The sequence below is a fragment of the Rattus norvegicus genome, chromosome 14 (assembly GCF_036323735.1).
Source record: "Rattus norvegicus strain BN/NHsdMcwi chromosome 14, GRCr8, whole genome shotgun sequence".
Taxonomy (NCBI): Eukaryota; Metazoa; Chordata; class Mammalia; order Rodentia; family Muridae; genus Rattus; species Rattus norvegicus.
In genome coordinates, this window is record NC_086032.1 from 78,192,748 (window position 1) to 78,220,519 (window position 27,772).

The 27,772-nt window shown below is 53.0% G+C and overlaps 1 protein-coding gene across 1 annotated transcript; it reads left to right on the forward strand.

Moving 5' to 3' along the window:
• The first annotated feature begins 1,049 nt into the window (after positions 1-1,049).
• Positions 1,050-26,055, forward strand: Man2b2 (mannosidase, alpha, class 2B, member 2). The gene is given in 19 exon segments (NM_001134971.3): positions 1,050-1,189; positions 1,854-2,000; positions 3,652-3,757; positions 7,205-7,377; positions 9,134-9,249; positions 10,868-11,045; positions 11,828-12,026; positions 14,179-14,369; positions 15,145-15,286; positions 16,629-16,762; positions 17,239-17,513; positions 18,225-18,416; positions 18,790-19,042; positions 19,306-19,416; positions 19,501-19,717; positions 22,363-22,479; positions 23,657-23,769; positions 25,081-25,198; positions 25,755-26,055. Coding segments are annotated over 19 exon segments (3,015 nt in total). The 5' UTR covers positions 1,050-1,051; the 3' UTR covers positions 25,850-26,055.
• The last annotated feature ends 1,717 nt before the right edge of the window (positions 26,056-27,772 follow it).

Sequence of the window (27,772 nt, forward strand, 5' to 3'; positions counted from 1 at the left end):
TAGACATTTAGAAACCTTTACGGTTGCCAAAATTTTTGCAGTTCCACATGTGTGGTCATGACACACAATTTAAGAAGCTGTGATTGGGCTGGAGAGATGGCACAGCAGTTGATAGCACTGGCTGCTCTTCCAGTTGCCCCAGGTCCCATTCCCAGAGACCACATGATTGTCCACATCCCATTGGCTAACATTTGTCATGCAAAGGAGACTGGGAAATGTAGTCCACCTGTGAGTCCTGAAGAAGTGGCCACACAAGTTGGTAAATGGCTACCTACTTCTGCAGGGGAAGGTCTGACCTGTTGTGAAACCCAGAGGACTCAGGCCCATGAATAGGATGGAGAGGGATCTGCATTTGCTCAAAGAACAACTTGTTTTCAGGTCACATTTGCTGAAAGGCAAGTGACAGAACAGGCCAGTCTGAGTGACACCTCTGGCCCCACCACAGCCCAGAAAGCCCCAAACCATAGACCACCTGCTAGCCAGGGAGAGCCAACAGAGGTGGCTCAGGGAACTGCAGTCTTCATTGGCTGAGAGCTAGGGACTTCATTCATTTAGACCCCATGTCCCGAGCAACTCATGCCTCCTTTATTACATTCCCATTTTATGGTGACCAACGAAATTAAACATCTGCCCCAGCTCACCATCCAGGACCCCAGATTTGATTCTGAACCTGCCAACCTTGACCCCTCCGTTTCTGTGTCTGTAAAAGCCAGTTTCACCTCCTTAAAATGGACTCAAAAGTTTCAAGACAAGCCACCCTGGGGCTAGAGGTCTGCGTACGAGCGTGGGTTGTCTTGGGAGGCTTCGGTCTGTGAGGACAACAGTGGTCTCTTAAGTCTGGAGGTAGTGGTCTTGGGCTGCAAGCTGGGGACGAGAGCTGCACGGTACACTCCAGCCGACAGGGGCGCGGTACCATGTCAAGCTCGTGCCCTACCCATGGGCTGGCTGCGTTCGCGCACTCCCGCCGACAGGCGGCGTCGCGGGCCCGGACCCGGAAGTGGACTGCTCCACCCGGGACCCGCTGCCCGGGCAGCGTCCCACCGGACCAACAATGGGGCTGCTGCGCTGGCTGCCGCTGCTCGGCCAGCTATTGCTGCTGTGGCCGCTGGCGGCCCGGCCCGCCAGCCCCATCCGGGCCTTTGTGGTGCCCCACAGTCACATGGACGTGGGCTGGGTCTACACGGTCCAGGTAAGTGTGGGGAGTTCCTGAGCCCCTTGCACAGTAGCTGCCTCCTGCAGGGTGCACCCGGCACAGCGGGGAAGAGGGGCGGCTTGGGCTGCAACCCCCAGCCTGACCCTGCTGTCTGAGCCTCAGTCTCGGACTGCCCACTTCCTGCCACTCTTTTTCCTTCACTTTCGCAGACCTGGTGTCATATCTTATAAGATGGTCCCTGCAAAAGTCAAGGCAGGGGAGTGTGTCCCCAAAGTGTGGGCTGACAGGTAACCAATCTCAGGAATAAGCCTGGAGTAGCATAGGTGGGGTTGGCTTCCAAGCAGGTGGGTGTCAGCTGACTACAGGGAACTAGGCTGGCCCTCTGTGGTGCTCACATGAGGGCTATCCAGTCCAGCTTCCTCTTCACACTCCTACCCGGCCGGATAAGCTTGGTATTTGACCTTTAACCTCATCGTTATTTCTGTTCAAAATCTTGGACAGAAGGGGCAGGGAGAGGCTTTCTGTCCACTGTCCCAGGTTCGCCATCTGTAAATAGAGAGTGGTGATCCCTACCACATTCCCCTAGGCCTGAGAACACTGGAGATGTTAGTCACCAGGGTACTTGATCTCTGGAACTTCTCTTTGGTCCTTTGGGCTCACCACCACCCTTGGGCTGTTGTGATGGCTTCTGCCTCCCCAGGAAAGCATGCGGGCCTATGCAGCCAATGTCTACACCACCGTGGTGGAGGAACTGGTCCGAGGCAGGCAGCGCCGCTTCATCGCTGTGGAGCAGGAGTTCTTCCGGCTGTGGTGGGATGGTGTAGCCTCTGAGCAGCAGAAACAGCAGGTAAGTCAGGGACCGGAGTGTCAAGACATGGGTCCCTAGGTATCCCAAGTGTTATAGGAAAGTTCCTGGTGAAGACTAGGTAGGGAGCTCCAGATGTGCTCAGGGACATACCAGCGGTAAAAAACAAACAAACAAAACAAAAACCACACACAAACACAAAAACAAACATAAAACAAAAAAAAAAAAATCTAGGCTTGTGGTCAGGGCCACTGGCCATAGACAGGGTGATGTTATCTTTCTGCTTGTTCTTGGTAGGGGACCGGACATCACCCCCGCTCCCCATACGCCAGCATTCTTCCCAAGAGGCATCAGGAATTGGTGCTTAATTAACACCCAGGTGAACTTTGTCCCCTCCCCTATCTGCACACACTGCCTCTCCCCTGCTCCTGGATGGCTGTGTTTGGGATCCCTGTGGCTCAGTGGCAGCTTTAGTGTCACACAGTACAGAGAATGATCCTGCCACTGGCATCTATAAGCCATAGCTTTCTCTTCCATAAGACAAGATGGCCATCTTCCCCCTCAGACAGCCCATGCCGAGGATTCTGAGGAACCCCCTGGAGCTCACCATTTGCGAGTGCCAGCCATGGGGGATTGTTGCATAGACTCACAGATGTGGTCTGGCAACTACTTCATGGGTTTACAGTTTATGAATAAACAGGTATGGTTTTGAAACAGGGCTGTCTGAGTTTAGAGCCTGCCTTTTCCAATGGGGTCTGTCTCCAACCCTCTGTGGCTTTTGTGTAAAACCCTTGGAAAGAATCTACTAGTGCAATTCTGTGGAGGCCAGGATTTTGACTGCTGTGTTCACTACAGAATTCCCAATAGCTGGACACCTCCCCATATATATTCAGGGCCAACTATAGATTCACCCCTCAGCACACAAACGTAAAGCAACATACAGACTGCCCACCCTCATGCCCACACTCTTGTCTGTCTACCCCTGGGTTCACTTATCTAACACACATTCACTAGCAAGACCAGATAACAAGGCCTGTCTCCCTCTAAATTGTCCAACCCCCCAAAAAGACAGCATGAGGAGCTGTTCCCTGAATTAAAGGAGCTGAGTGAAAGATGGCCATTCACTGGGACATGTGGTCCTGGGTTGAATGGTGTGCCTGGAGAGGGACGGGTGGGACCGTCGGGGACGTTCACAGAAAGCCTGGGGTTCCAGGGTAGTCTTAGCGTTCTGTTTCCCCGTCATGCTGCTAAGGCTAGGGTTAGCATCATCCTTGTTCCTCTGGAACGCACAAAAGTCTCAGAGGGAAGCAGGCTGCGACCGGTTCATCGTAAGTACTTCAGACTAAATAGAGTGAGCAGATAGATGTGGAAGTGTTCACTCGAGAGAATCCAAAAATGTGGCTGATGAGTGGATCTGGGGAGGGGTATGAGGACACTTTGTTCTGTTCTTGCAGCCTTTTGGTTTTTTTTTTTAAGTTATTTGAAAATTAAGAACACATTTGCAGAATCAGGCATAGATCCAGGTCTCCCATGGCTGCCATGGGTTATGTGCTTCTGAGACATGCTATGAGCAAGAACAGTGTTCTGCTTCTGTGGAGGGAGCCAGGGTGTGGTGTTTCGTGAAGGCCCCTGGGAAGTGCTGCAGACTTGGGACCTATGACCTGGCTGTCTTCTTCTGCCCGCCTGTGACCAGGTCCGCCAGCTCCTGGATGAAGGACGCCTGGAGTTCGTTCTTGGAGGCCAGGTCATGCATGACGAGGCTGTGACCCACCTGGATGACCAGATCCTACAGCTCACAGGTTTGGATGCTGCTCTCACTTCTTTTTCATTGCCGATAAGTAGCTGAGAAAAACAGGCAAACTGTCGGCGTGGCCTATAGTTTCGGAGGGCTCAGCCTACAGTCCCTGGCTCTGCTGACAGTGGGCCTGTGGTGACAAACAGCAGCTGGACCATGTGGATGAGAACACTGTTGATTTCATGGTGGGTAGGAAGAAACCAGAGACAAAGTGCACCTGCCCCAATGGCGTACATCCCCCAGTAGGGCCTACATCCTGAAATTTCCAGTACCTCCCCATGGGAGCAAGCCCTGGTACATGTGTCTCTGTGGGATACTTCATATCTGAGCCACAGCAGCCATTCTGCCTGGCCCTCGGAGGCCTGGACTGGGTAGAAGTGTATGTCTGGCCTCCATGTCCTGAGTTCTGCCAGCTTCTCTTGGCAGGGGCACTTTAACAAAGGGAAACAGTGATCTTCTAGATCTATAGGGTTTTGAGTAGAGGAGTTAAGGACCAGATCCAGAGTCAGGAGTTCTAGGGCTATCATGGCCCCATGGCCCTGTGGCCTTGGGCAAGAGATCTACCATCAAACTCCAGGTTCTTCACTGAGAGATTAGTTTGATAGCCTTGAGAGAACTAAGCTAGGATAATTCACAGGAAGTACTTTAAGTAGAATTTATGGCTTCCTAAGAAATGCCCAGTAAATGATAGCTGCCTTCACCACCGCCATCACCGTTGTGACCACCACCAATCATCACTACACCTCCTCCATCACCGTGATCGCTGCCATTAGCATTAGCACCATAAGGACTACCATTACCTCCATCGCTACCACCCTAGCCACTATCACGGCCACCGTCTCCACTACTAATCTTCATCACCACTGCATCCCAACCCTGTTCCTGCAGGCCTATGAACCACCGTCTCCACTACTGATCTTTACCACCACTGCGGTCCCAGCACTGCTCCTGCAGGCCTATGTAGCCTCTCCCCACCGCCATCTCCAGCTGCAGTGATGTGCTTTGTTCACACAGTCCTCATAGAGGCTGAGCATTGTGGATTCCTGGTCTCGTTCTGCGCCCAGGTGACTAGAGAGACGCTCGGTGGTTAAGGGTGGTTGCTGTTCTTGTAAAGGTCCAGGTGCAGCTCCTAGACTCCACAGGAAGCTCGGGACAGTCTGTAACTCCAGCTCCAGGGCACCCAATGCCCTCCTCTGGTCCCTGTGGGCACCTGCACTCACGTACACTTAACCACCTGCCTACACGTATTTTTTTTTCTTTTTTCTTTTTCTTTTTTCGGAGCTGGGGACCGAACCCAGGGCTTGCTAGGCAAGCGCCCTACCACTGAGCTAAATCCCCAACCCCTGCCTACACGTATTTTTAAAAAGCAAATCTTGAAATTAGAGTTGCAAAAACTGAGACCCCCACAAGGGAAGCGACTCCACCAAGGTGCAATAGCAGGTATTAGAATCAGGGCCCATGATCTCTGCATTGGCCCGGCTTACCTGGTAAAGCACAGAGGCATAACACAACACACTGGAAAGGACATTAGCACATTTCCTGGCCCTCTTTTGAGAGAAGGGAGGGGATCTTGAAACCTGTCCCGCGCTACGTCTCGCCAGCAGGAACGATGCCGGCACACACAGGATCCTACTGCAGAAAAGCTTTAATGCGTCTTGAGAGGGAGAGCATAAGCTTACAATGCGGAGACGCCGAGTGAGGAATAACCGTCCCTTATATAGGAAACTATCCTCACCTAGAACGTGTCACTCTCTGACTGGTCGCTGCCAATTATGCCAAATGACGTACCAAAGCGTACGTGTCCCTTTGAGTAGGGAAGTTACCAGGCGCCTGCGTATTGCCCTTTTTACTAAGTGCGTTCTGCCGGATGCCGGTGCCATCCTGTAATGGAGTATGTGAGGACAGCTCCTCACAGAAACCCATCAAGCTTATTAACCCACACGTGTTATTGACTGTCTCCATAATCCACACTGTTAAAAGATAAATCCAGGCATCTTAAAACTTCGAGGCCGATTTGCACAGGCAGCACCAGCATGCAAACCACCCAGGGACACATCAATGCGGTTGATGGGGGACATCAGATGTACTCCTTGGTGGTTCCTGACCGCATGAGCTTATTTTTCTTGAAGTTGCGCTGAGTTGGGTTTGTTTGCACATTCGTACCCCCGGGGGCTGGGAAGACGTCATGGCCTCATGACTTATCGATCATTGATTGGGCTTGCCCCGTGGCCCTGTCAACTAGAAGACCAAATGTTTAATGGAAGGCAGTTAGCTAGCGTGCCTTTGACTCACTGCATCCTTCACCACAGTCAGGGCTCTGCCAGTATGGGAGTGGCCCAGGGGACTCACCTGCCCGAGATACGCTGCTGTCGAGCATGAAGCCTCTTGCTCTATCCCTACTGCTTCCTGCACGTCCCAGCCTGTCCTACTGGCAGGATGATGCTAGTCAACGCCCCGCCTGACCTTTACCTCCTCCGCACATCGGACTCCCCAGAGTGTAACCCTCCTCCATCCCTCTTTCCCTTCCTGACCATCCTTGCTCTCTGTACCTCAACCTTGCTGCTCTGCTTGCAAATCCTGGCACCATCCAGGTCTCAGTCAGAGCTCCCAGGCCTGGAGTGTCACTGAACCCTTGTATCACATTCTTGTAGACTACAAACCTACTGGGCGGTAGGAAGACAGTGCTGGGGGCAAGGCTTCGGGGAGCTAGTCAGCAGTTCATTCAATACATTGAGTTCCTTTATCCTGTTGCCCTGAACCCAGTGACTGTCCCATCATGGTGGCTTCTGAAAGATGTTCAAGTAGACAGATGGCTGGATGAGTCTGACCCAGAATGCTTTGCTCCATAACAAACTACCCCTAAGCTTAGTAGCATCCAACAGCAAACATTTAAGATGTCTACTTTCTGGATGGGGACCTCAGGGTCCCTTGGAGTGGCCCTCAGGGTGTCAGGCCTGGCTGTATAATCTGAGGCAGGAGTATTCACCTCCACACTCACTCACCTAGTCCTGAGGGAACTGAGCCAGACACACGAGGACCAGTACTTTGGGATTCTTCTTACAAGAGGTCCCTAGAGCCACCAGGTCCACAGAGACATGTAGTATGATTTCAGTTATGCAGATTGAAAGTTCTAGAACTGGGGTTGGGGATTTAGCTCAGTGGTAGAGCGCTTGCCCTGGGTTCGGTCCCCAGCTCCGGAAAAAAAAAAAAAAAGAAAGTTCTAGAACTGAATGGAGATATGTGTGAATGTAGTTAACTCTGAGAACGGCACGTCTAGAGACTGGTGGTAAATTGCTTCAATGTATACAGTTAAGAGTTAATATAAAACCCTCCTCCACAGCCCTCAGGACATTCTCACAGTGAAGCCTCACAGGGTACCCAGAGAGCCAGGGTGAGGGTGATGGAAGAGGCCACCCCGGTGATCACCACTAGGTGACCCCTATCTTTGCAGAAGGACATGGCTTTCTCTACGAAACGTTTGGAATCCGGCCACAGTTCTCCTGGCACGTGGACCCCTTTGGTGCATCAGCGACGACCCCTACCCTATTTGCCCTGGCCGGCTTCAATGCCCACCTCATCTCCCGGATTGACTACGACCTCAAGGATGCCATGCAGGAAGCTCAGGTGTGTCCCACGCCATACCTACTGTCACTTCCTGCTGCCTTCCTGCCCTTCACTGGGTTTTGTGGCAACTGCCTGACCCTGATCTGACTCCTGTAGCTGCCTCCAAGAGTGGCCTCCTGCCCCCTTCCTCCAAGGCCTTTCCACCCCTTAGCCAGGCCTGGGCTGGTTCCTTCCTAGAGGTATTCATGAGGATGGGAGCTGAGCTGCACTCTGGAAATGCTGATGAGAGTTAGAGGACAGGGAGGGTGTGCTCAGCTGGGGACATCGCACACAAGCAGCCACAGTGGGTTGACTGTGCTAGGATGGACCAGTCCTGGTGCCGGCTGCATTCACCCAGCATCCCCGTCAGTGAGGAAGCTGCAATGGAGGTGAGGGGTCAGGTACACCTGAGCCCTGGGCAGCAGACGTTTACCCTCATGGTGCTAGAAGCTGTAGGGGCTAGGGCTACCATCTGCCTGGCCTCTCTCCTTGACATGCCGAGGGCCATCTTCTCTTATCTCCACTGTGGTGTGCTTATTCTGCATCCCCCACCCTATACTTTCCTTTAAGCAACCTGTCTTCCCCCTTTACACCCTCTCCTTCCCCTTCCCTCCCCTCTTCCTCACTGCCTTCCCCTCCTCATCTCTCCTCCTCCCTGTTCTCTTCTCTTTACTTCTTTCTGGTCTGGTCTCTTCCAGTAGCAATAGGGATTGCATCCATGGCCACCTTACCATGCTCAGCAAACACTCTGCCACTGGGCTGTACTCACTCCCTTTGCACCCGGACACCAGTCCTTCTGTGTCAGGTTCCTCCTTTTTAAGATTTATTTTATCTTTAATGACATGTGAGTACATCTGTGTGTGGATCGTGTGTAAGAAGTCCAGAGGATCAGAGGCTCTGGAACCAGAGTTACAGGCAGTCGAGACTGCCTGACATGGCTACTGAGAAACAAACTCTGGCCCCCTATGAGCAGTAAATGTTGGTCACCATAGAGCCATCTCTCTAGCGCCAGTTAGGATCCCTCTCCATGATTTGTCTTGTCACAGCCACTCTGTGTGGAGTGCCACTGTGCTGACAGAGCAAGCACGTCTTTGTGCAAGGCCCGGTTATAGTTATCCTGCGTTGCAGGTGGGGTGAGCAGGGCTCCGGAGGGGAAGTTGTCCATGTTTGATTGCCCAGAAAGCAGTGGTAGACCTGACCAGCAGAAGTTACACACAGGTCCCCTGGGCTTCAGGAAAGCATGATAAGAAGCAAAGGACAGGCTGCTGCCCCTGAGCCTGAGCTCACGCACACACTTGGCTAAAATCACCTGTGGATGGCCCTAGAGTGCTGTGTATGGCTTCTTCCTGTTTTTCTCTCAGAAACCAGGTGGTAGATGGGGGTCTAAGAACTTATAGGGGTTCCCCAAGGCAGTGCTGAGCAGAACCTGCTCTGGATCCCCAAACCTGTCTTAGGCTGAGTGAGACTAGAACTCTCCATGGCTGTGGGTACTCAAACAGATCAGAATGAGCTCTGAGGCCGGGTGGGAGTGTGGTGGGGACTTTACATGCACACCTCCAGAAGGCTGACCTCACCGCTGCGTGCAGGCTGATCTCGCAGCAACATGTGGCCCTGGTAGCACCTGGCTTAGGGGACTCTAACAGAGGAGGTGACACGAGGAGCCTTCGCAAGAAGCCGAAGGTGTGCATATGGCGTAGACTTGCAAAGGACTGAGGGAGGAGAAGCAGGGTACCAGCAAACGCTCTCCTTGCCTTACCCCATTCTCCCTGGTTCGCAGGGGCTGCAGTTCGTGTGGCACGGGTCCCCATCTCTGTCAGAGCAGCAGGAGATCTACACCCACGTCATGGACCTTTATAGCTACTGCACCCCCTCACACATCCCTTTCTCTAACAGGTAGGTGCCCTGCCAACAGCCGCCCTGCTGGTCTGTGGACACCGCCCTCTCCCGGGAGCCTGTAGATCAGAAGCAAAATTTTAGCAGTAGCTTCCCATGTCCACACATGAGGTTTCCCGTGTGCAAGGCTCCTGAGCTTGAGGGTACTCACGTCACCCCATCCTACTGCTCCAAAAGCCAGGGCAGCATGACCTGTGGGTGCATGCATACACACACACACACACACACACACACACACACACACACACACGATGAAGGGTTTTTATATGTGTTGATCTGTTTTTATGCATCAGTTTATATGCACCATGTGTGTGCAATGCCCAGCGAGGCCAGAAGATGGCGTTGGATCTCCCCAGAGCTAGAGTTAAGAGGCAGTTGTGAACTTCATAGTATGAATGCTGGAAGCCAAACCCAAGTCCTCCACAAGAGGTGCTCTCAACCACTGAGACTGCTCTCCTGCACCAAGGATGAGGTTCTGATAGAGCCCTCACAAGGACATAGTACTTGGACTTTGATGGGCCCCCGCCTGCTCTAGGCCTCAGCTGTCCTCATCTACAGGGTGAGAAATCTGAACCAACTGTTAGCTAAACCTGTAACCCAAAGTCCTCACCCCATCAGGGTGTACAGGCGTCAGGGACAGAAAGGGGCAGGGTCACAGCACAGAAGTACCCCACCGTCTCATAGAACCCGCTGTCATGTGCCCTGTGGTAAGGAGGTCCCTGCAGACTGACAACAGAAAGCCTGTGCTCTGAAGTCTGGCAGGCCTGGGTTCAAACCCTGGCTCTGTCCTGTGCATCTGCGAGTCTGCATGTGAGGTGCTCTGGGAGTGGCAGGGAAGCAAACAGGAGGCAGGGACAACACGTGCAGTGTCCTTGCTGTCATTGTTTATCAAGGAGAGACAGGGCTTGGCAAAGGTGGCCCAAGATCTCCTGACTGCCACCCAGTGCTGTGTGGCATGAGCAGTGATGGCACTTCCCAGGGCTCTCCAGACCATGGAGACCGGGAGAAACTGTTAGCGAGTGACCCTGTTGCTATAGAAACCTCTGATGTTTGTTTGTCACAGATTTCGGGGTGGGCCTTGAGAGAGGATTTTTTTTTAATTGTTTGACTGGTTGGGTGGTTCTGGTTTGGTTTTGCCTTTTTTTTTTTTTCCTTCAGAATTTTTTATGTGTGTGGATGTTTTTCCTGCATGTGCCTATGTGTGCCAGAACCCACAGAGGACATTGGATCCACTGGAACTGGAGTTACAGACATTTGTGAGTCTTCACGTAGGTGCTGGGAACTGAACTCAGATACTCTCCAAGAGATGGCTTAGGACTCCTAAGCCGTGTCTCCAGCCCCTGGTTTTGTTTTTCCTGATGCAATTTCTCTCTGGGGCCCAGGCTGGCCTTAAACTGGTGAGCACTAGTTAGGGTCACAGATGTGGGCCATCACTCTCAGCTTTGATTTTTATTTAATTGCATCACCTTTTAAAGTCTTAACTACTGGTATTTTGGGGGCAGTTTTCTACCCAAGATGAATTTCACCCCAGCTTCAACCAAGTAAGGAGGTGACAAACCATTGGTAACCTTGAGCCTCTTCATCCGGTCCCTTCTGCTCAGTCTCTGTCCTCCCTCAGGTCTGGATTTTACTGGAATGGTGTGGCCGTCTTCCCAGAGCCACCCCCAGATGGCGTGTATCCTAACATGAGTGAACCTGTCACCGTAGACAACATCCACCTCTACGCTGAGGCTCTGGTGGCCAACGTTAAACAGAGGGCCGCATGGTTCCGGACTCCCCACGTCCTCTGGCCCTGGGTATGGCATGGTCCACTTGAGTGTCCTCAGTACTGCCAGGGCCTCCCATGCAGCCTATGGCAGGAGCAGCCTGCCCATGAGGCAGGCTCTAATCTAGCCCTTCTCTACCAAGTTCTCAGTGATTCATCCATCCCTGAAGACAGACCCAGGCGCCTCACCCACTCTGGCTGATAGATAACCTCCCAGCCATACCAGCCTCCACCCCCCATCACTCCCATTGTCTGGGACTGAAAGCCAGGTTATCCTGCTCGACTCTAAGTGCATCAGGTTCCTGTCAGTGCAATGGATTTTTAGAGCTATTTGCCATAAGGCTCGTGAGAGGGGCATTCCTGGGGACAGCCCCGTACCCTACCACTATTATTAAGCCAACTGCTCGGCAGGGCATTTTCTCATCCATCTAACTAGTCCAGCAGTAGGTATTTCTGGAGTCCATTTTGGAACAGGGATCTGGGGCTCAGAGATGTTAAGGAATTGTCCTGAGGCCACACAGCTTCTTAGCTGTGCAAGCAGAAAGAGGTGGCATTCTATTTGGACCTGGGCAGGTGACCCACAACCTGCCCCCCTGGTCCTGCTTGTGGTCAGTCCTATGTAATAACCATTATCACAGTTAACACTAGTGATGGTTACTTAAGAGAAACTTGACAGCTACAGGAGTCTCTCTGGTCCCCTTGTTGGCCAACGAGGACCAACAAGCCGGTGGACCTCTGGGGGGTGTCGGTAATAAGCCCTCTTGCCCGGGTGAAGGTTCCCAGAGGTTCAGACGGCTACTCTGTGTCCTGCAGGGATGTGACAAGCAGTTCTTCAACGCCTCGGTGCAGTTTGACAACATGGACCCCCTGCTGGAGTACATTAACAACCGCTCTGCCCAGTTTGGCATCTCAGTGCAGTACGCCACACTGAATGATTACTTCCAGGCCCTGCACGACTTCAACGTGACCTGGGACATCCGAGATCACCATGACTTCCTACCCTATTCTTCAGGTATGAGCCTCGGGAGGTTGGGGGTAATTTAGTATCACGGATACAGAGCTGCCTACCTCCCAGCTCAGTATAAGTACCAGGCTGCCCCCCCCCCTTCCCTCCTAGACTGCTGTCTCCAATGGCCACACCTGTGCAGTCATAGGGCCCTCCTGGGAGTGGGAGCCTTCCACCCACTCTTTACATGCCCTTCCCCTGGGCAGCCCCTCCTCACATCAAGGGTGGGAAGCAGCCACCCTTTCTTCTTGCTCTGCTCTGCTCTTGTCGTTGTGAGGGATGTCACCTATTTCCCGCCTGTGTCCTCAGGAAGGTCTGAGGACACAGCCTCTGCTCCCTGGCTGGTGGAAGTCTGGGAGCCATCCAGCCTCGCAGTAGGAACATTGATGGTTCTATTGTATCAGGCAGGGACCGTGACCCCTCCAGTCCCTACTCGCAGTGCTCCAAGATACAGGGAAGGCACCCAACTTCCATACCACCAGGCTGGTGTGCATTCCCTGTTGGTGACCATGTCTGCCTAGTTTCCAGCGGAGAGCCAGGGCATGAGGAAAGCGCCCTCCCCACTCCATGCCCAAGCCCTGCCTCAGAACATCACAGAGTATCTCCTTGTGTCTTTGTTGTGGGGCTGGGGTACAGCTCACTGACAGAGCACTTGTCTAGCATGTAGAAGGCCTGGCATCCATCTCCATGCCAAAAGCAAAAGCCAGATCTCTTCATTGCCTGCGTCACAGCCTGTGAAGGGCCCCGTGGCCCTACTTTTTGTCCTTTTTCACCTTTTGCCTTTGCTAGAGGTTCACCCAGGAGCGTGGGTAGGTTGCTGATTGGAACACGTGAGCAGGGCAGCTCAGAGACCAGAACATAGCCGTGCCTGTCAGTGAGCTTCGCCCAGCCAGACACTCATGCACCAGCTGATCGGTCCAAGACTGGAGAAGGAGCCAAGCTTGGATAGCATCTGCAGGCTGACCATTTAGTACCACGTGATCATGGTTTGGAGCAGGACCTGCCCTTGCCTTCTTCCCATGCCACAGTGATACCTGTGAGCCCAACCCCACCTGGTTTCATCAGTGAAGGATTAGAGGAGGAGAAGGTTGCTTCCCTTCTCCCCATTTCTTTCCCTTCCAAAGAAACTGCACACACAGGCTCCAGCTGCAGGGTGCCCTTAACATAGCTGCTGTAATTCTCAAGTCCTTGAATACCACACTGTGGGCAGACATGGAGAGGACAAGGGTAGGAATGTGGGCAGGGCCACAACAACTGTAGGATGCTCTATGTTTTGTGAGTATAGAGTCCGAGAGGGAGCAGTTTCATCTGTGGGTATCCGAGCTGCGTGAGTGGGAATGTCATGTGCGCAGGGCTAAATGAAGATGGCCTGGTATAGGACAGGAGTTGGGGTGTGTGTGATGCCAGGCTTACAGCTTGGGCAGCCGAGTTGCTGTGAATTCCTAGCCTTCTACCCACTCCATTTGCCGGTGCCATTTGGTTACCTAACTGTGGCCTTTCCTTGGAGCCACATGACAGACCACTCACTGGGGTCTGGTTCTGCTGGTTCTGTGGGGAAAGACTAGGAAATAGGCAGAGGCTAGACCTGGAAGAAGCAAGAAAGGAGAAATCACAAGAGCTTAGGACCTGCCTTCTGGAATAGGTGGCTGCCTCCCATCCTGTTCCCATGCCCTGCCTCTGTCCTGAGTCCCTAAGCGACCAACCTCTGCCTCCCTCTAAGGGCCTTGGAAGGAGCCCCGCTGATATTCACGCTGACCTGGGACTCCCTGAAGCCCACAGAGTCATGTACAGTTATCTGGCTGTTCAAGACTCGTCATTGCTGCTGCCCACTCAGGCCCATGTCACCCCCCTTCCCCCAGCTCTCCAGCCTTTTGTGTATGAGGAGGCTGCATGCTTCTTAGATGTGCTGTGGGCTGTCTTCTCTCCTGTTGTGATACTTCAGCCTTGTCCCAGTCTGCCCAGCCTAGCCTGATGTTCCCACCAAGCACCATAAGTCCTAGGTCCTGGTCTCTTTGTGCGAGCACAGGTTCTGCTATTACTACCAGTCCTGAGTGCTCCCCTGGGTGGCCTGGCAAAGCTAGTACCCTTAGCTGTCCCCAGATCCGCACTCAGACCTACAGCGAGGCCCCCAGCGTCACTGCATGTTCTTACCTTGCAGAGCCACAGCAGGCCTGGACCGGCTTCTTCACATCCCGGAGCACTCTCAAGGGTCTAGCGAGACAAGCCAGTGCCTTGCTATATGCTGGGGAGTCCATGTTCACACGCTATATGTGGCCACACCCCCGTGGAACTCTGGACCCTACCTGGGCCCTGCAGCAGCTCCAACAGCTTCGCTGGGCTGTGTCTGAGGTAAAGTCCCTGTATGGCTTTAGTGAGACTGGGTCCTCTCATGGTGTGTGTTTCTCCATGCTTAGAGGCTCCACTGTATAGAAGAGGAAACCTAGGTCCCCTCTGGTCACACAACTGGTGCAATGTGAAACTGGGCCACAGCAGGACCGTAGGTCTTGACGCCCATTGGGAGTCTCCCATACGCTTCACACCTGATTTGACAAAGAGTAAAGAATAGACCGGCACCAATGCCCTTCCTGGATCCAAATCTCAGCTCTCTGATGGCCTTAGGCTCACAACTTTTCCTCTCTGGGCCCCTGTACACTCACCCCACAGGATGTTGTGGCGATGGAATGACATGGTAGCCATCTCCGCCCACCTCCTTCCTCTGTATCCATGGGGAAATGGAGACACAAGAAGTCATGCAGAAAGGCAGAGAGACTTTCAGTGTACAACAGAACAGTGGAATGTGTGGCCTCAACCAGGGAACCTTAGTCTCCTGCTCTGTGAAGAGATAGTCCTCCTCTCCCTGGTGCAGTGAAGCATCACACCCCACACAGAGGACCAGGAGGAGCCAGTGTGCACACGGGAACAATGATGGAGGGGAAGCTGAGACTCTACTAGAAGGACTCAGGCAGGGCATTTCTGTGATGTCAGGACAAGCCGGGCCAGCACTTTAGCCTGTTTCCCTTCTGTAAGACGAGAAGGATGCTTGCCTTCTCCCCTGATGTTCTGGAAGCAGATGCCTCCCAGGAACAAGTTTGACGTCCTTCTTCCTTGACTCTGGCGGCGACAGGTCCAGCACCATGATGCCATCACAGGCACTGAATCCCCCAAGGTGAAAAACATGTACATGGAACATCTCAGCATGGGGATGCGAGGTGTACATAAGCTGATGGCCTCCATTGCCCTGGACAGGCCCCCAGGGTCTGGCACAGGTAAGCCAGGCCCCTGTGGGGAGGTAGTGGTTTTGCTTTGAAAAGAATCTAGGGCCAGGAGTGATAGAAGATCCCAGCATTAGATAGCAGAAGGCAGGCGGATTTCTATACGTTCAAGGCTACCTTAGTCTACATAGTAAGCGCCAGGACAGCCAGAACTACTTAACAGAGAAATCCTGACTAAAATAAAAATAAAAAAAAAAGAGTCTGGGACGGGGGTGGAGCCTGGAACCTCACATGAGCCTGAAGCCCTATGATCCCAGTTCCATGGTGTGACCCTGCCAGCCGGTTCAGTGCTTTGGGCCTGGTTCTTCGTCCTGGAATCCAGGGTGGACTGAGCAAGAGCCACTGATGAGCCCCGAGTGTTTGCTAACTCTAGAATGCTCCTGTGGTCTTTAACGCCCTGCATAGCCCACGACAAGGAGGCTCACTTTTGACCCGAAGAACCTGAGGCTCTGAGAGATCACAGCTCAGCTCGGCTCAGTCTCACCAGTGAGGGAGGGCAAGAGCCAAACTTTGAACCCTGTCCTCCCTGCTGTATTCTCTGGCCCAGGCCTACCTGGTCCAGCTTTTCCTCTAAAGCCCAGCTGGGCTGCAGGTGACCTCCAGACAGCCATGGCCCAGCTTCTATGTCGCTCAGGTGTCATGCGTGTAGAGCAACCATCATACAATGGGGATGTTTGAAACCAGGGAGATTGGGAGCAGCCAGGAACAAGGCCCCAGGTCCCTGAGCCCTGCCGTTCCTCTTGTGCTTTTTGCTGGCCCTTTCTAGCTTCTCTGGTCTCCTTCACTTCTCTGACAGGGTCTGGGCTGTGTCTCCGCCTGCCCTGCCCTTCCAGCTCTCTCTGTGTGACCCAATCCAGCCTGTAGGTTCCGTCCAGGGATAGCCCAGACCAACCCTTGCCCAGGAGACACAAGTCTGATAGGAGCAAGAGTTGCAGAAAGAGAAGAACCTGGCTTGTGACATCAGTGCTGGGTAGGACAGTAAGGTGACCTATGCCTTCTCATGAGCCCACAGGTAGGCTCCCTCCACCAGGGAGGAAGAACCGAAAGGGGAACTGGGTAGAGAGGACAGCTGAGTCTGGAGGGAGGCTGGAGAGCAAGCAGTACATTCAAGGGTCTAGACATAACAAATGGAACAGAAAGGACACCAGAACCACATCATAAGAGCCTCTTGTGCTGGTCGGGGCACTCAAAGCCTTAGATCCAGGCCATACACCTTCTTCCCCCATCTCCCCTAGGGGCTCTGGAAGGCCAGGTCTTACCTACCTCATTTTCCCTCATATCCAAGAGCTCCCAAAAAACATCAGGGGGCCTCAAGTGACACCTGTTCTCTCTGTAGACACGAGGCCTGTGGGATACTCTGCCTCTGTGTACAACCCGCTAGCCTGGAAGATCACTACCATTATCACCCTGACTGTCGCTTTCCCCAGTGTCAGCGTCACAGATGAGTTGGGCCGTCCAGTGTCAGCACAGGTATGGATGAGAAGTCCTGCTGGAGAGCATTCAATGTCTGCCGCCTGGTAACCTCGTTCCAGTGCACCTATGCAAAGGTCCTGAGCGTCTTAAAGACGCACTGTAACAGAGGTGCCAAGGTTGGGGTGAGCTCTAGGCTGCCCCCTCTGCATTCCTGAGCCATTCAGTATGAATCACAGTCTCCTGTCATTGTTGTTGCACCCCCACACCCACACCCACTCCCCACACACCACTTGGTAGGATGGTAGGACAAGACATAGAGAGAAGTGAGTGGAAGGCAAGGCCCCAGAGATAGTTTATTCAGAGCTGGGGAGTGTCTGGGAGAGCAAACCCGACGCTTATAAAGATACCATGAGAGTCCTCAGGAGGTAGAAGGCCACCAGCGCCTGGGCAGACAGTAAGCACCCACTCCAGACTGCGTGGCAAGAGTTATGAGGTGACTGAGGAGACTTCCTTTCCATGCTGCTGGCTTGTAGATTCAGAACTCGACAAAGGACCCTTCTGCGTATGACCTGCTCATCCTGACCACCATCCCAGGCCTCAGCTACCGGCACTACAAAGTCAGGCGCACACGCGGGGACCAGGCAGGCACCAGAGAGCTGGTCACCCCCAGGGCCAACACCCTCAAGTTTAGTCGCAAACTGAGGAACCAGACCAGCCAGGAAGGCAAGCTCCTGGTGCCTGTAATGAATGACTGCTACACTTTGCTGTTCGACCAGGACACCAACATGTTACATAGCATTCAGGACAGGTAAGATGAGGCCAGTGCTGACTCCAGAGTGTGTCTAGGTCCTGGATACATGGACAGCGTCCTGTGACCCCTTCTTTGCTCACCTTCTCGAGGGAAGGACCAGGTGATAGCAAGGCCCCCTCCCGTTCTTGTGTTCCTTAGGAGGGGGAGCCTGGGCCACTGCAAAAAGGTTGCTTCAACTGTCTCTTCTCAGAGTCCTGACCCATAGACAAAGGGAAGACTAAGGGGCTCCAGGAGAAAGGTGCTCATGCGGTCTGCTTCTCTAACTACAAAAACAGTGTTTCAGGAAGTACCTACACTATTTAAAGCAGAAAGGGCCTTTAATGCTCTGTTCCCACCAGCAGCCCTCACTTGACCATCTATACACTGAGCCAGCCAGCCACTGCCCTATGTATCTGTGTATCCATACCCACCCATGTGTCCAGCCAGCCACCCGCTCACCCACATCCCTGGGGATAAAGAGACCTCTGGGGTGTAAAGGATCTCTGGCACGTGACATAGGGATGGCTTGGGTCAGCATGATGAAACAACACTCTTGTGCCAGTGTGGCTGCTGAAGAGCAGTCTGGGGACAGTGCTCCCTGGTGACAGACAGCCTGTGTGTCATAGCCTGACAGTTCCTGGCTATGTGTGCAGTCAGAGACTTCCCCGGAGGCCTCTGGTAACTTCATCTCCTCCTTCATAACCAACCATTCTCCTCTCACCCCTGTAGACAGAGTAACCGCACAGTGCACATGACCCAAGAGTTCCTGGAGTATCGAGCCAACGGGGACGTGAAGCAGGGCCCCATTTCTGACAACTACCTCTTTGCATCCAACGATACCGCTGAGCCTTCCTGGGAAGCGGTGGGGATGGAGATGGTGGTGGGCACGCTGGCCACGGACGTAAGGCAGTATTTCTACAGGTGCGTTTCTGGGTGGGTGAGTCAGTGAGCCAGTGTCTTCTCCCAGAGCCCCTGTACTTGGGCACGGCTCTGGTACATGACTAATCACTGAGAGCTTCATGAGAGAACTGCTCTCCTCCGCCCATGCTTTTTGCACATATCTGAGCCATCAAGTTGCAGGTATCTGAGTCAGAGCATGGGAGAGGGACTCTTGTCACTCCATGAGTGGTCCAGGGCTTACATGAATCTCCACAGAGTCCATAGTCCTGCTACTGGGTTACTATGCCTGCAGTATACACCTGCAGATAGCTGCCTCTTGGCACTCGGCTTCCTATATGGAAAAAGGAGCCTCCAGCCAGCCCCTACAACACTCTCCTCCATGACCCCTTCCTAGGAACATAACAGACCAGGGTTACATCTATTCGATCCACACTCGTCTGGCCCATGTGCATCCGAGCCTTGCTGGGGAACTGCTCTGCCGACGGATAGAGCAGCAGTACCAAGTGGGCCCCCTGGACCTAAACCGTGAGGCCATCCTGAGGACCAGCAGTGACCTAAACAGCCAACAAGTCCTCTACTCTGACAACAATGGCTACCAGATGCAGCGGAGGCCCTACAAGGCTTTCAAGAGCAATCCCATCCCCCGGGTATGGCTGTTTCTCCTGACCCTATTAAGCACCTACCCATAGCAATAGAGAGGCCCCGGAGAAAGCTTTTTTCAAAGGCCCTGATCAGAATCTGCCCTGTGGGCTCTGCATCCTGGCAGCGGCCCGTTTCCCTGCCACCTTTTGGCTTTGTCAGGGGGTCATTCTTGTCAGGCCACATAGCTTGGAAGCAGCTCTGCCACGGTACCTAGGCGTCTGCCTGACTCTGTACTGAGGCTGCCACTGGTTGGCATTCGTGTCCGCAGAATTACTACCCCATGGTACAGTCGGCCTTCATCGAGGATGACAAGAGCAGGCTGGTGCTGCTGGCAGAGCGACCGCATGGTGTCTCCAGCCAAGAGAATGGGCAGGTGGAGGTAAGAGAGGCCTGGCTGTCCCCCTATGGGCCCTCAAAGCCACCCGCAGCAGGGCCAGAGCCAAGGAAGGACCGATTTCCGCAGGTAATGCTCCATCGGCGGCTGTGGAACAACCTGGTCTGGGACCTGAACTACAACCTCACACTGAATGACACCTCTGTCGTCCACCCAGTGCTCTGGCTTCTGCTGGGGCCCAAGTCCACCACAACTGCCCTGCGCCCGAGGAGTGGGGTGGCCCTCCAGCACAGGCCTGTCGTGTTGTTAAAAGAGCTAACTGATGAAGAAGAGACAGCCATTCACAGTGAGCATCACGACTGCCTAGGATGCACCTACCAGGGGGAGTGGCCTGCAAGAGGCTCCTGCCTCAGGATGCCACACAGCTTTGGAGGAAGGGAACTAAAGTCTAAGTGCTGTCTGTGGCTCCCCCAAGCTTACTCTGCTAGTCAGTACAGAAAGACCTGCACCTGCCCCCACCCCCTCCCCTCTCTCCCCTCAGTCTTCTCCATCTCCTTCCTTGCTGTGTTCTGTTCCTTTCTTAACATGACCCTGCAACACCATAGAACTTCAAGTGTTGGGAGCACACTACTTAAAAGGCTGGCTGTCCAACTCAAGGTAGGCTGCCAATCCCTGAGAGTGCTTCTAGTCCAGGGGCGTCTAGCCTTTTGGCTTCTTCTGGCAACATTAGACAAAGAATTGTCATGGGCACACACATTAAATCCAGGAGTATAGACAACCTGTGAACCGTGACTTGTGAGAGCATGCATGTGTATTTTGTGTGGAGTTGCAAAGCGGTTGTCACCTGCAAGGCCCACATTTGAGAACTGTAGTCAGTCTCCCAAAACAAACAACAAAATCACTAAACGAGCTCAGTATCTTGAGTGCGTTTATGACCGTACAATGGCTGCATCCGTAGCTGTCCTGGGCCTCAGGTTAGGCCTCTGCAGAACCTACCTAGCCAGCGTTTGTGCCGTGCTTCCCCTAGGCCTTCTGTAACAGCCTCACAGTTCTGTGTCTTATCTGAGATAGCGAGTCCTGACATGTTACGTTTTTAAAGGGTTCAGCGATGCAGCCTCTGCAGAATGAGGCCTAGAGAAAATGTGTTTCTGTTCTCACACCTTCAGCTATGCTTTCTCCCTACTCCCTGATAGAGGTTTGCATTCGAATGTTTGGTTTTTTTCAACCAGAGCCAGCCCTCCCTCCCGGCCATTAGAAGGCAGGTGGCTGCCGCTCACCCCTGCAGGGAATGTCTCCTAAACTCTTGCCATGTGTAACGTTTAAGGTGCAGCCTTTGTCCTACAGGAGTTCTCAGGGTAACTGAGAATTGGGGGGGGGACTCGCTTATACAGGGAATGTTTGATGGGAATGAACTGCCAAGAGCCTGGCACCTTATGTTTGGTGGAGAGTGAGACACCTACACATACACCTAGGGTTACCAGGGGCCATGCCTGTGATCTCAACACTTGGAGAGCTGAGGCAGCATTGCTGTGTTGTTCAAGGCCAGCTTGGTCTAAGCAGTGTGACCCCATCTTAAAAAGAGAGAAAGAGGGGTTGAAGATTTAACTCAGTGGTAGCAGAGTTCTGTCCTCAGGTCCAGAAAGAGAGAGAGAGAGAGAGAGAGAGAGAGAGAGAGAGAGAGAGAGAGAGAGAGAGAGAGAGAGAGAGAGAGAGAGAGAGAGAAGGGAAGGAAACTAGAGAAAGGGGGGCTGAATGAGATGGCAGGATGACTGTGGATGTCTAGAGAGCAGGTATTTCCAGCAAGGCTTCTACTCTGTCCTCTGCAGGCTGCAGACGGCCATGTAGGGTGTGCGCTCCCCCTTGTGGCTAGGATTTTTACTGCAGGCAAGAAGATTCAATATAGCTCCCTCCCTCCTTTCCTTCCTCCCTTCCTCCCTCTCTTCCTTGAGCAGCTGAGAGTCATGCTCTGAGGTCCGAATACTTTGGGGCCATAATTGAGCTCAAGACCTAGAACCTCAGTAGGCCATCCCTTTATTTACCTGAGCTGTCTGCTTACCTTCCCCCCACACCCTCCCCCCAGAGACAGGATTATAAATATGCCTCCTTGGCTACTCTCAGAACAGCTGTCTCCCACCGTGTGGATCAGATGGCTGTCTCTGTCACAGAACACCTGAGATAATCAACTTAAAAGTAAGGGTTTTGTGGCAGAGAACATCACGGTGGGGAATACAGGGCAGAAAACTGTTTGTCTCATAACAGCTAAAAAGCAAAGGGGGAGAGGAAGGGGCTGGAGTCCCAGTGACCTTTACAGGGGTACGACCTAGTGACCTAACTTCCTCCCCTAGGCCTCACCTCCTAAAACAGCCCCCAGGATGGGGACAAGGTTCTTAGCACATGGGCAACAGGAGACCCAAACTTTGAGTCATGCAAAAGGAGCTGAGACTCCAGCTTTGTAGACTAGACTGAAGCTGTCCTAGGGATAGACCCTATTGGGTCCTTCTGAGTCAGGTGACCCTAGGGATAGCCCCTATTGGTTCCATTTGAGTCAGGTGACCCATGCCTGGGCCAGTGCATGTAACTTCAGTGTGGTGCGAAGATGGCCGCTCCTGTTGAAAGTCAGCGTGGAAGGAGGGAGTTGGAGGGCCTCTGTGGCGATGAAGAAACGGGGAAGGCATGCTAAGGGAGTGAGCCAGTGTGTCCCTCTCTACGCCTCAGTCTCCTCATCTGGAGTCTGAAGTGGCCGGGTGACAAGTTCAAGCCCTCCATAGCTTAAGCTAAGCAGCAGCAGCTGGATGTGGAGAGGGCAGCCTCGGGGCAGGAAAGGCCTGTGGGGTGGGGCAAAGGTAGGACGGGGCTGAATCCAGGCTCAGTGTTGTGGATTGCACATGGGTGACTGGGAGATGGCTAGAGGGGTTAGAGACCCGGTGCAGAAAGATGAATCCCTAAGGAGTTGGTTCCGATGCCCCTCTTCACTGTCTGTCTGCATTGCAGGACCCCATCACCCCTGGCCTGTGACATTGCCCCCAAGCCTGCACCTGCAGGTCCTCAGCTTACCTGGCTGGCAGTACAGCAGGAACCATGCCCAGCACCTGAAGAACCTTCAGAGAGGTGAGGCAGCAGACCAGGGTGACTCTCTCCGCTAGCCACCAGGCAGTCCTCAAAGCTCTGTCAGGTACCCTGTCCCCTCATCTGTCACACAAGAGACCCAGGCCTTCAGAGCGTTGCAGTCAAGTCAAGGGAGGGTGGTCCCAGCCCGGGACCAGCCACAGCCCTCTGCAGATGGATCCCGTGCAGTCCCCAGACTGGGTCCTCATGCTGCCCTGCCCTCTTGCCGCCCTGTGTTAGGATCTGTGTTAGTCAACCTTTCATCTCGTGACAAAGCACCTGGGGAAATCAACTCAGGCAGCCAGGGCCTGTGCAAGGAGGTAACTCAGGAAGACAACCGATCCAGCACACAGCCATGAAGGTTCCAGCCCATCATGGCAGGGATCATTTGGAAGAGCAGCAGCTCAGTTCATGATGTAAGCAAAGACAGACAGACAGATCTACATACATTCCCTGCCTTTCTCCTTCCTCTTGTTTTCTTCTCGGGCCTCCACAAGAAGGTGGCGACATTCATGGTAGATCTTCCCACCTAGGCTGATCCTCTTGGAGGACACTAAAAAGGTGCTGTGCCACTCTCCTAGGTGTCTCTCCATCCACCTGATCAGTCAAGATCGGCCACCATTATGCTTGTTTCAGGTAGTCTTCCTGCAGCCCCAAGTACTTCATCTCCACTCACCCTCAGCACTGGTTGTCGGGAATTTCGTTGGTTCATCCAGCAGATGCCCCTTGAGGGTGTCGGGGTGTTGGGGTCCCTGGTTCTGAGCCTATTAGACAGTGAGGACGATGGGAAAGGAAGCAGGCACGATGGAGGTGACACCTGGTAGGAAGCAACACTTCTCTTGTGCCCGCTTTATGTTGAGGCACGTGACCACGGCAGCGCGTAACCACATCCAACGCCAGAGTGGGCAGGAAGGAACAGGCTGGAGGATTTGAGGACACTGACCTCTGCCCCTGTGATATGTTAGAGGTCCAATGTTGGCACAGCACCACCTGGATCCTGCCTCTGCTGCACATGGGCCATGAGACCATGGACAGATGACTGTCCCTCTGAGTGACAGCTGCAGGTGTGGGCCATGATGCTATCCTGAAGGGAAGCTGAGATAGGGGATAGTGTAAAGTGCCAGGGAAAGCCTTAAGCTTGCTCAATGGGGGGTCCTCACTGCCCTGTCCACACCCACAGGCCACCCAGAGAAACCACAGGTCAACCTACAACGTGTGCTGCTGCGCCTGCACCACCTGTATGAAGCAGGGGAGGACCCGGTACTGTCTCGGCCTGCTACAGTGGATCTCAAGGTTAACTGCCCATGCTTACACCAACCCCGTCTGAAGTCCTGTCCTGAGCTACCCCTTAGTCAGGGGACTACTGGGCATGTTTACAGATGAGGCATGCTGGACTCCCAGCATATTCTCTCCCTTCAGGGTGCATGAGATTTCCCTGTCAGCACCACAGACCACATCTGGTTCTTCCTTGTTTAATTTTGTACTGGGGATAGGTCTGGGGGAGGGCATGTGGTACACATTTATGTTTGTATGGCTGTGTAGACATGTGTATGCAGGTGTGCATACTGTGCACACACATGTGCACATGAGACCAGAACACATTGTCAGGATGCCACCCTTATTTCTCTACCTTATTTTTGAGGGGTCTCTCTCCCATTGAACCTGAAGCTCACTGGGTGGCTAGGCTGACCACTGAGCTTTAGAGAACCCCCGTCTCTGCCCCTCATCATCCCCAGCCTTGTGGTTACAGACAAGGTAGGCACTTTACCAGCTGAGCCAAACATGAACAGTATCATCAGACATTTGTAGCATCAGAAAACCTGTTCTCTCTTTAAACACCAGTTCTCCTGGACTTTGTGGGAAAGTTGACTTTTTTTTCAAGATTTATTTATTTATTATATATAAGTACACTGTAGCTGTCTGTCTTCAGCCATTTTTTTTTCGGAGCTGGGGACCGAACCCAGGGCCTTGCACTTGCTAGGCAAGCGCTCTACCACTGAGCTAAATCCCCAGCCTCTCTGTCTGTCTTCAGACACACCAGAAGAGGGCATCAGATATCATTACAGATGGTTGTGAGCCACCATGTGGTTGCTGGGATTTGAACTCAGGACCTCTGGAAGAGCAGTCGGTATTCTTAACCACTGGACTATATCTCCAGCCTAAAAGGTAACTTCGAGTCAGAGAGTCTAAGGTCTGTGTCCAGGTACATGAGTGGTGTCAGGCTCCCTCAGTCTCCTGAGCCTCAGCCAAGGTACAAGTTCTTGGCTCAGAAGGTGGCAGAGAGGTTCTGGGGAAATGGTGTGGGCACTGTGCCTGCCATCTTGCAGGCTTCCAGGCTTCTCCCCATCTTGGGGCCCGCCCCCCACAGGGACTTGCTCATCCAGCATCATCAAGGAAGGCACACGCCCCAAGTCTTAGATTCCTGACTTGGAATGGGTCGGCATCTGCCCTTGCAGATGAAATGAGCCAGGTGTATGAGGCGCTGAGGCAGAGGCCTGGGACCCAAGGCAAAGTTGGCGGCTACCCTTCTGTTCTGGCTAAATGAGCTTCCTGCATCTGGGACTTCAACAGAGACCTCCCCTCCCTTTGTTCCTGCCCCTGCAGATTGCACTTCGAGGACTAGGGTCTGTAGTGGCCGTGGAGGAACGCTCACTCACAGGGACCTGGGATGTGCAGACGCTGCAGCGCTGGCACTGGAGGACAAAGATTGGCCAGCTAAAAGGTTCGGGACCCTTGGATATCCCTACCAGGCTGAGGAGCAGCACGGACCTGTCCTGTGCTGGGTGTCCTTGTGTGGTTACTTTCCCTCTCTGAATCCACAACCATTGATAATTACCAGATTAGGTTCAAACAGCTTTGGGATAATATCCCCCCTGCCAGGGCTCCACGAAGATATGTGTGTGTGTGTGTGTGTGTGTGTGTGTGTGTGTGTGTGTGTGTGTGTGTGTGTATCTGTCTGTCTATCTGTGTCTGTGCGTCTGCATCTGTGTGGAGCTCAAGCCCTCACCCCAGCAGGACTTGAATAGAATGAGGTCCCACTCACACCTTAGGTACTCAGAGCATCCCGCACAGGGAAATCCAGCTGGTGGGCAGTACACTGCCCTTCAGTGTAGCCACAGGGGAAGCTAAATGATGAGACCCACTTTCTCGGGAGTCCTGGGAGGAGGGGACAGCCAAGGGCCATCACCAGAGGGAGCCATAGCAGACTGTAGGAAGCTGTTGTGCTGTGAGGGGAGTCTAGGAGGAAGAGCCAAGCACAATCTCTTTGTCATCCCCAGGGCACCCTACCTCTCCACCAAGGTCACCAGGAGGCTCCATCATCACTGTGTACCCCAAGGAAATCCGGACCTTCTTCATTTACCTCCAGCAGTGACATCAGTGCACTTGGCCCCAGGGACATGGAACTGGAACCACTCCCCCCCCCCCCCCCCGCGCAAAAAAAAAAAAAAAAAAAAAAACAACGAAGCTGGCCCCAGAGGGAGGAGCAAGCTGCTCATCTGACAGCTCTCCATCTGACAGAAGTGGCCATGTGGGGAGAGGAATAGCTCTGATTTTTTTTAATAAAAAATTAACATCTGGGCTCTTCCTTCCCATGTTCAAGCCAGCCCTCTCTTCTCACGAGTAACCCCTCCCTCCCTCCTTACCTCCCACCTATTCTTAGTTTTTTTGTTTGTTTGGTTTTTTGGGTTTTTTTGGTTCTTTTTTTCGGAGCTGGGGACCGAACCCAGGGCCTTGCGCTTCCTAGGCAAGCGCTCTACCACTGAGCTAAATCCCCAACCCCTATTCTTAGTTTTTAAAAAGAACCTTTATTTTTCAGAAGTTAACCTGATTGAATTATAGAAATTTCAAAGCCAGCAAGAAGAGGGTTGCACACATGACATGGCTCACAGCAGACCTTCAGGTCCCATGTGTCAATACGGTATGGCACAGTATGAGCCTGAGGTGTACACTGTGTGCCTGTCACACCCCCCACACATTTACTGATCCAAGCCCCCATTGAATGAATATTTTAATGACCAAGAATACACTTCATTAATTCTGACTGTTTTATAGAAAAAAAAAAAAGAATCTGGCCTCAGACCTCCTGTGTAGCAGACATTGGATACAGCACAGTGGGTTAACCTCCGGCTCAGCTTAGACACAGGGTGCATGGTATGATGTTCAGAGTATCCAGCACCATGTTCACACTGTTAACAATGCTACCGAGGGGTTGCACATCTGTAATCTTAGCACAGGGGAGGTTGACACAGGATTTTGAGTTCAAGGCTGACCTGAGCTACATAGTGAAACTCTGTCTTTAAAAAAAAAAAAGGAAAAAAGTAGGGCTGGGGAAGACAGTTCCCAGAGTATTGGCCTAGCATCCCCAGGCCCTGGGTTCTGTCCCTTGCACTCCTTAAGTTAGGTGTGACTGTGCACCCCTAGAATCCTAGCACTTGGGGGACAGAAGCAAGAGGATCAGGAGTTCAAGTCATCCTCAGCTACATAGCAAGTTCCAGGCCAGCCTGGAACACATGAGACACTGCTTCAAAACAACACGCACACAAATTGTTAACACTGGAGAGACAGCGAGTCATACCAAGCTAACTCCGGCATCTTTGTAGTGTAGCCGAGAGTGGTGTGTAGGGACAGCCAGGGCCACACAAAAACCCTCTCAAAATAACAAAGGAGGGGGAATAGAGAAAAGAAAAAGAAACACATGTCTGAGTATCAGCCCTCAGCTCCCCCTTGCATGTCACCTCGGAACACTCAGAAAGCCTAGGTGCTTCTAAGTAGAGTCAACTGCCACGGGGAACACAGGCTCTGTATCTGAACGTGCACAGCCATGGTTATGCTCTAGAACAGTGTGCGTGCAGAGTGCGGGCAAGCAGCCCCGGCACCCCTCCCCTGGCCCCCTTCTCCATTCAGCAGCCAGCACAGCCCCCTGAGGCTCCACTCTCACAGAAGTCCCTCCTAAGGACTAGAAAGATACTCGCCCAGGGATCAGGCACAGACCTCAGGCATTAAGACCTGCTTAGCCTTCCATACACAGCTCGGGTAGGGCAGTTACACACAGTACCTCTGTGGCCAGCACTCTTCCTCCTGTGACCCAGGTCACCCAGGGAGCAATCAACACCCCAAGACGCAGGCATTAACAACTGTTGTCCCAAAGAACAACTGCCAAGTGGAAACTTCTGGTTTCTTTGGGAAGTCAGTTATGTCAGATGATGATTTTCTGGGGCGCACAGGCGAAAGGATGCCTTGCTATAGCAGACACGTGAAAGGACATGTGATGGAGGAATGAAAGATGACCACACAG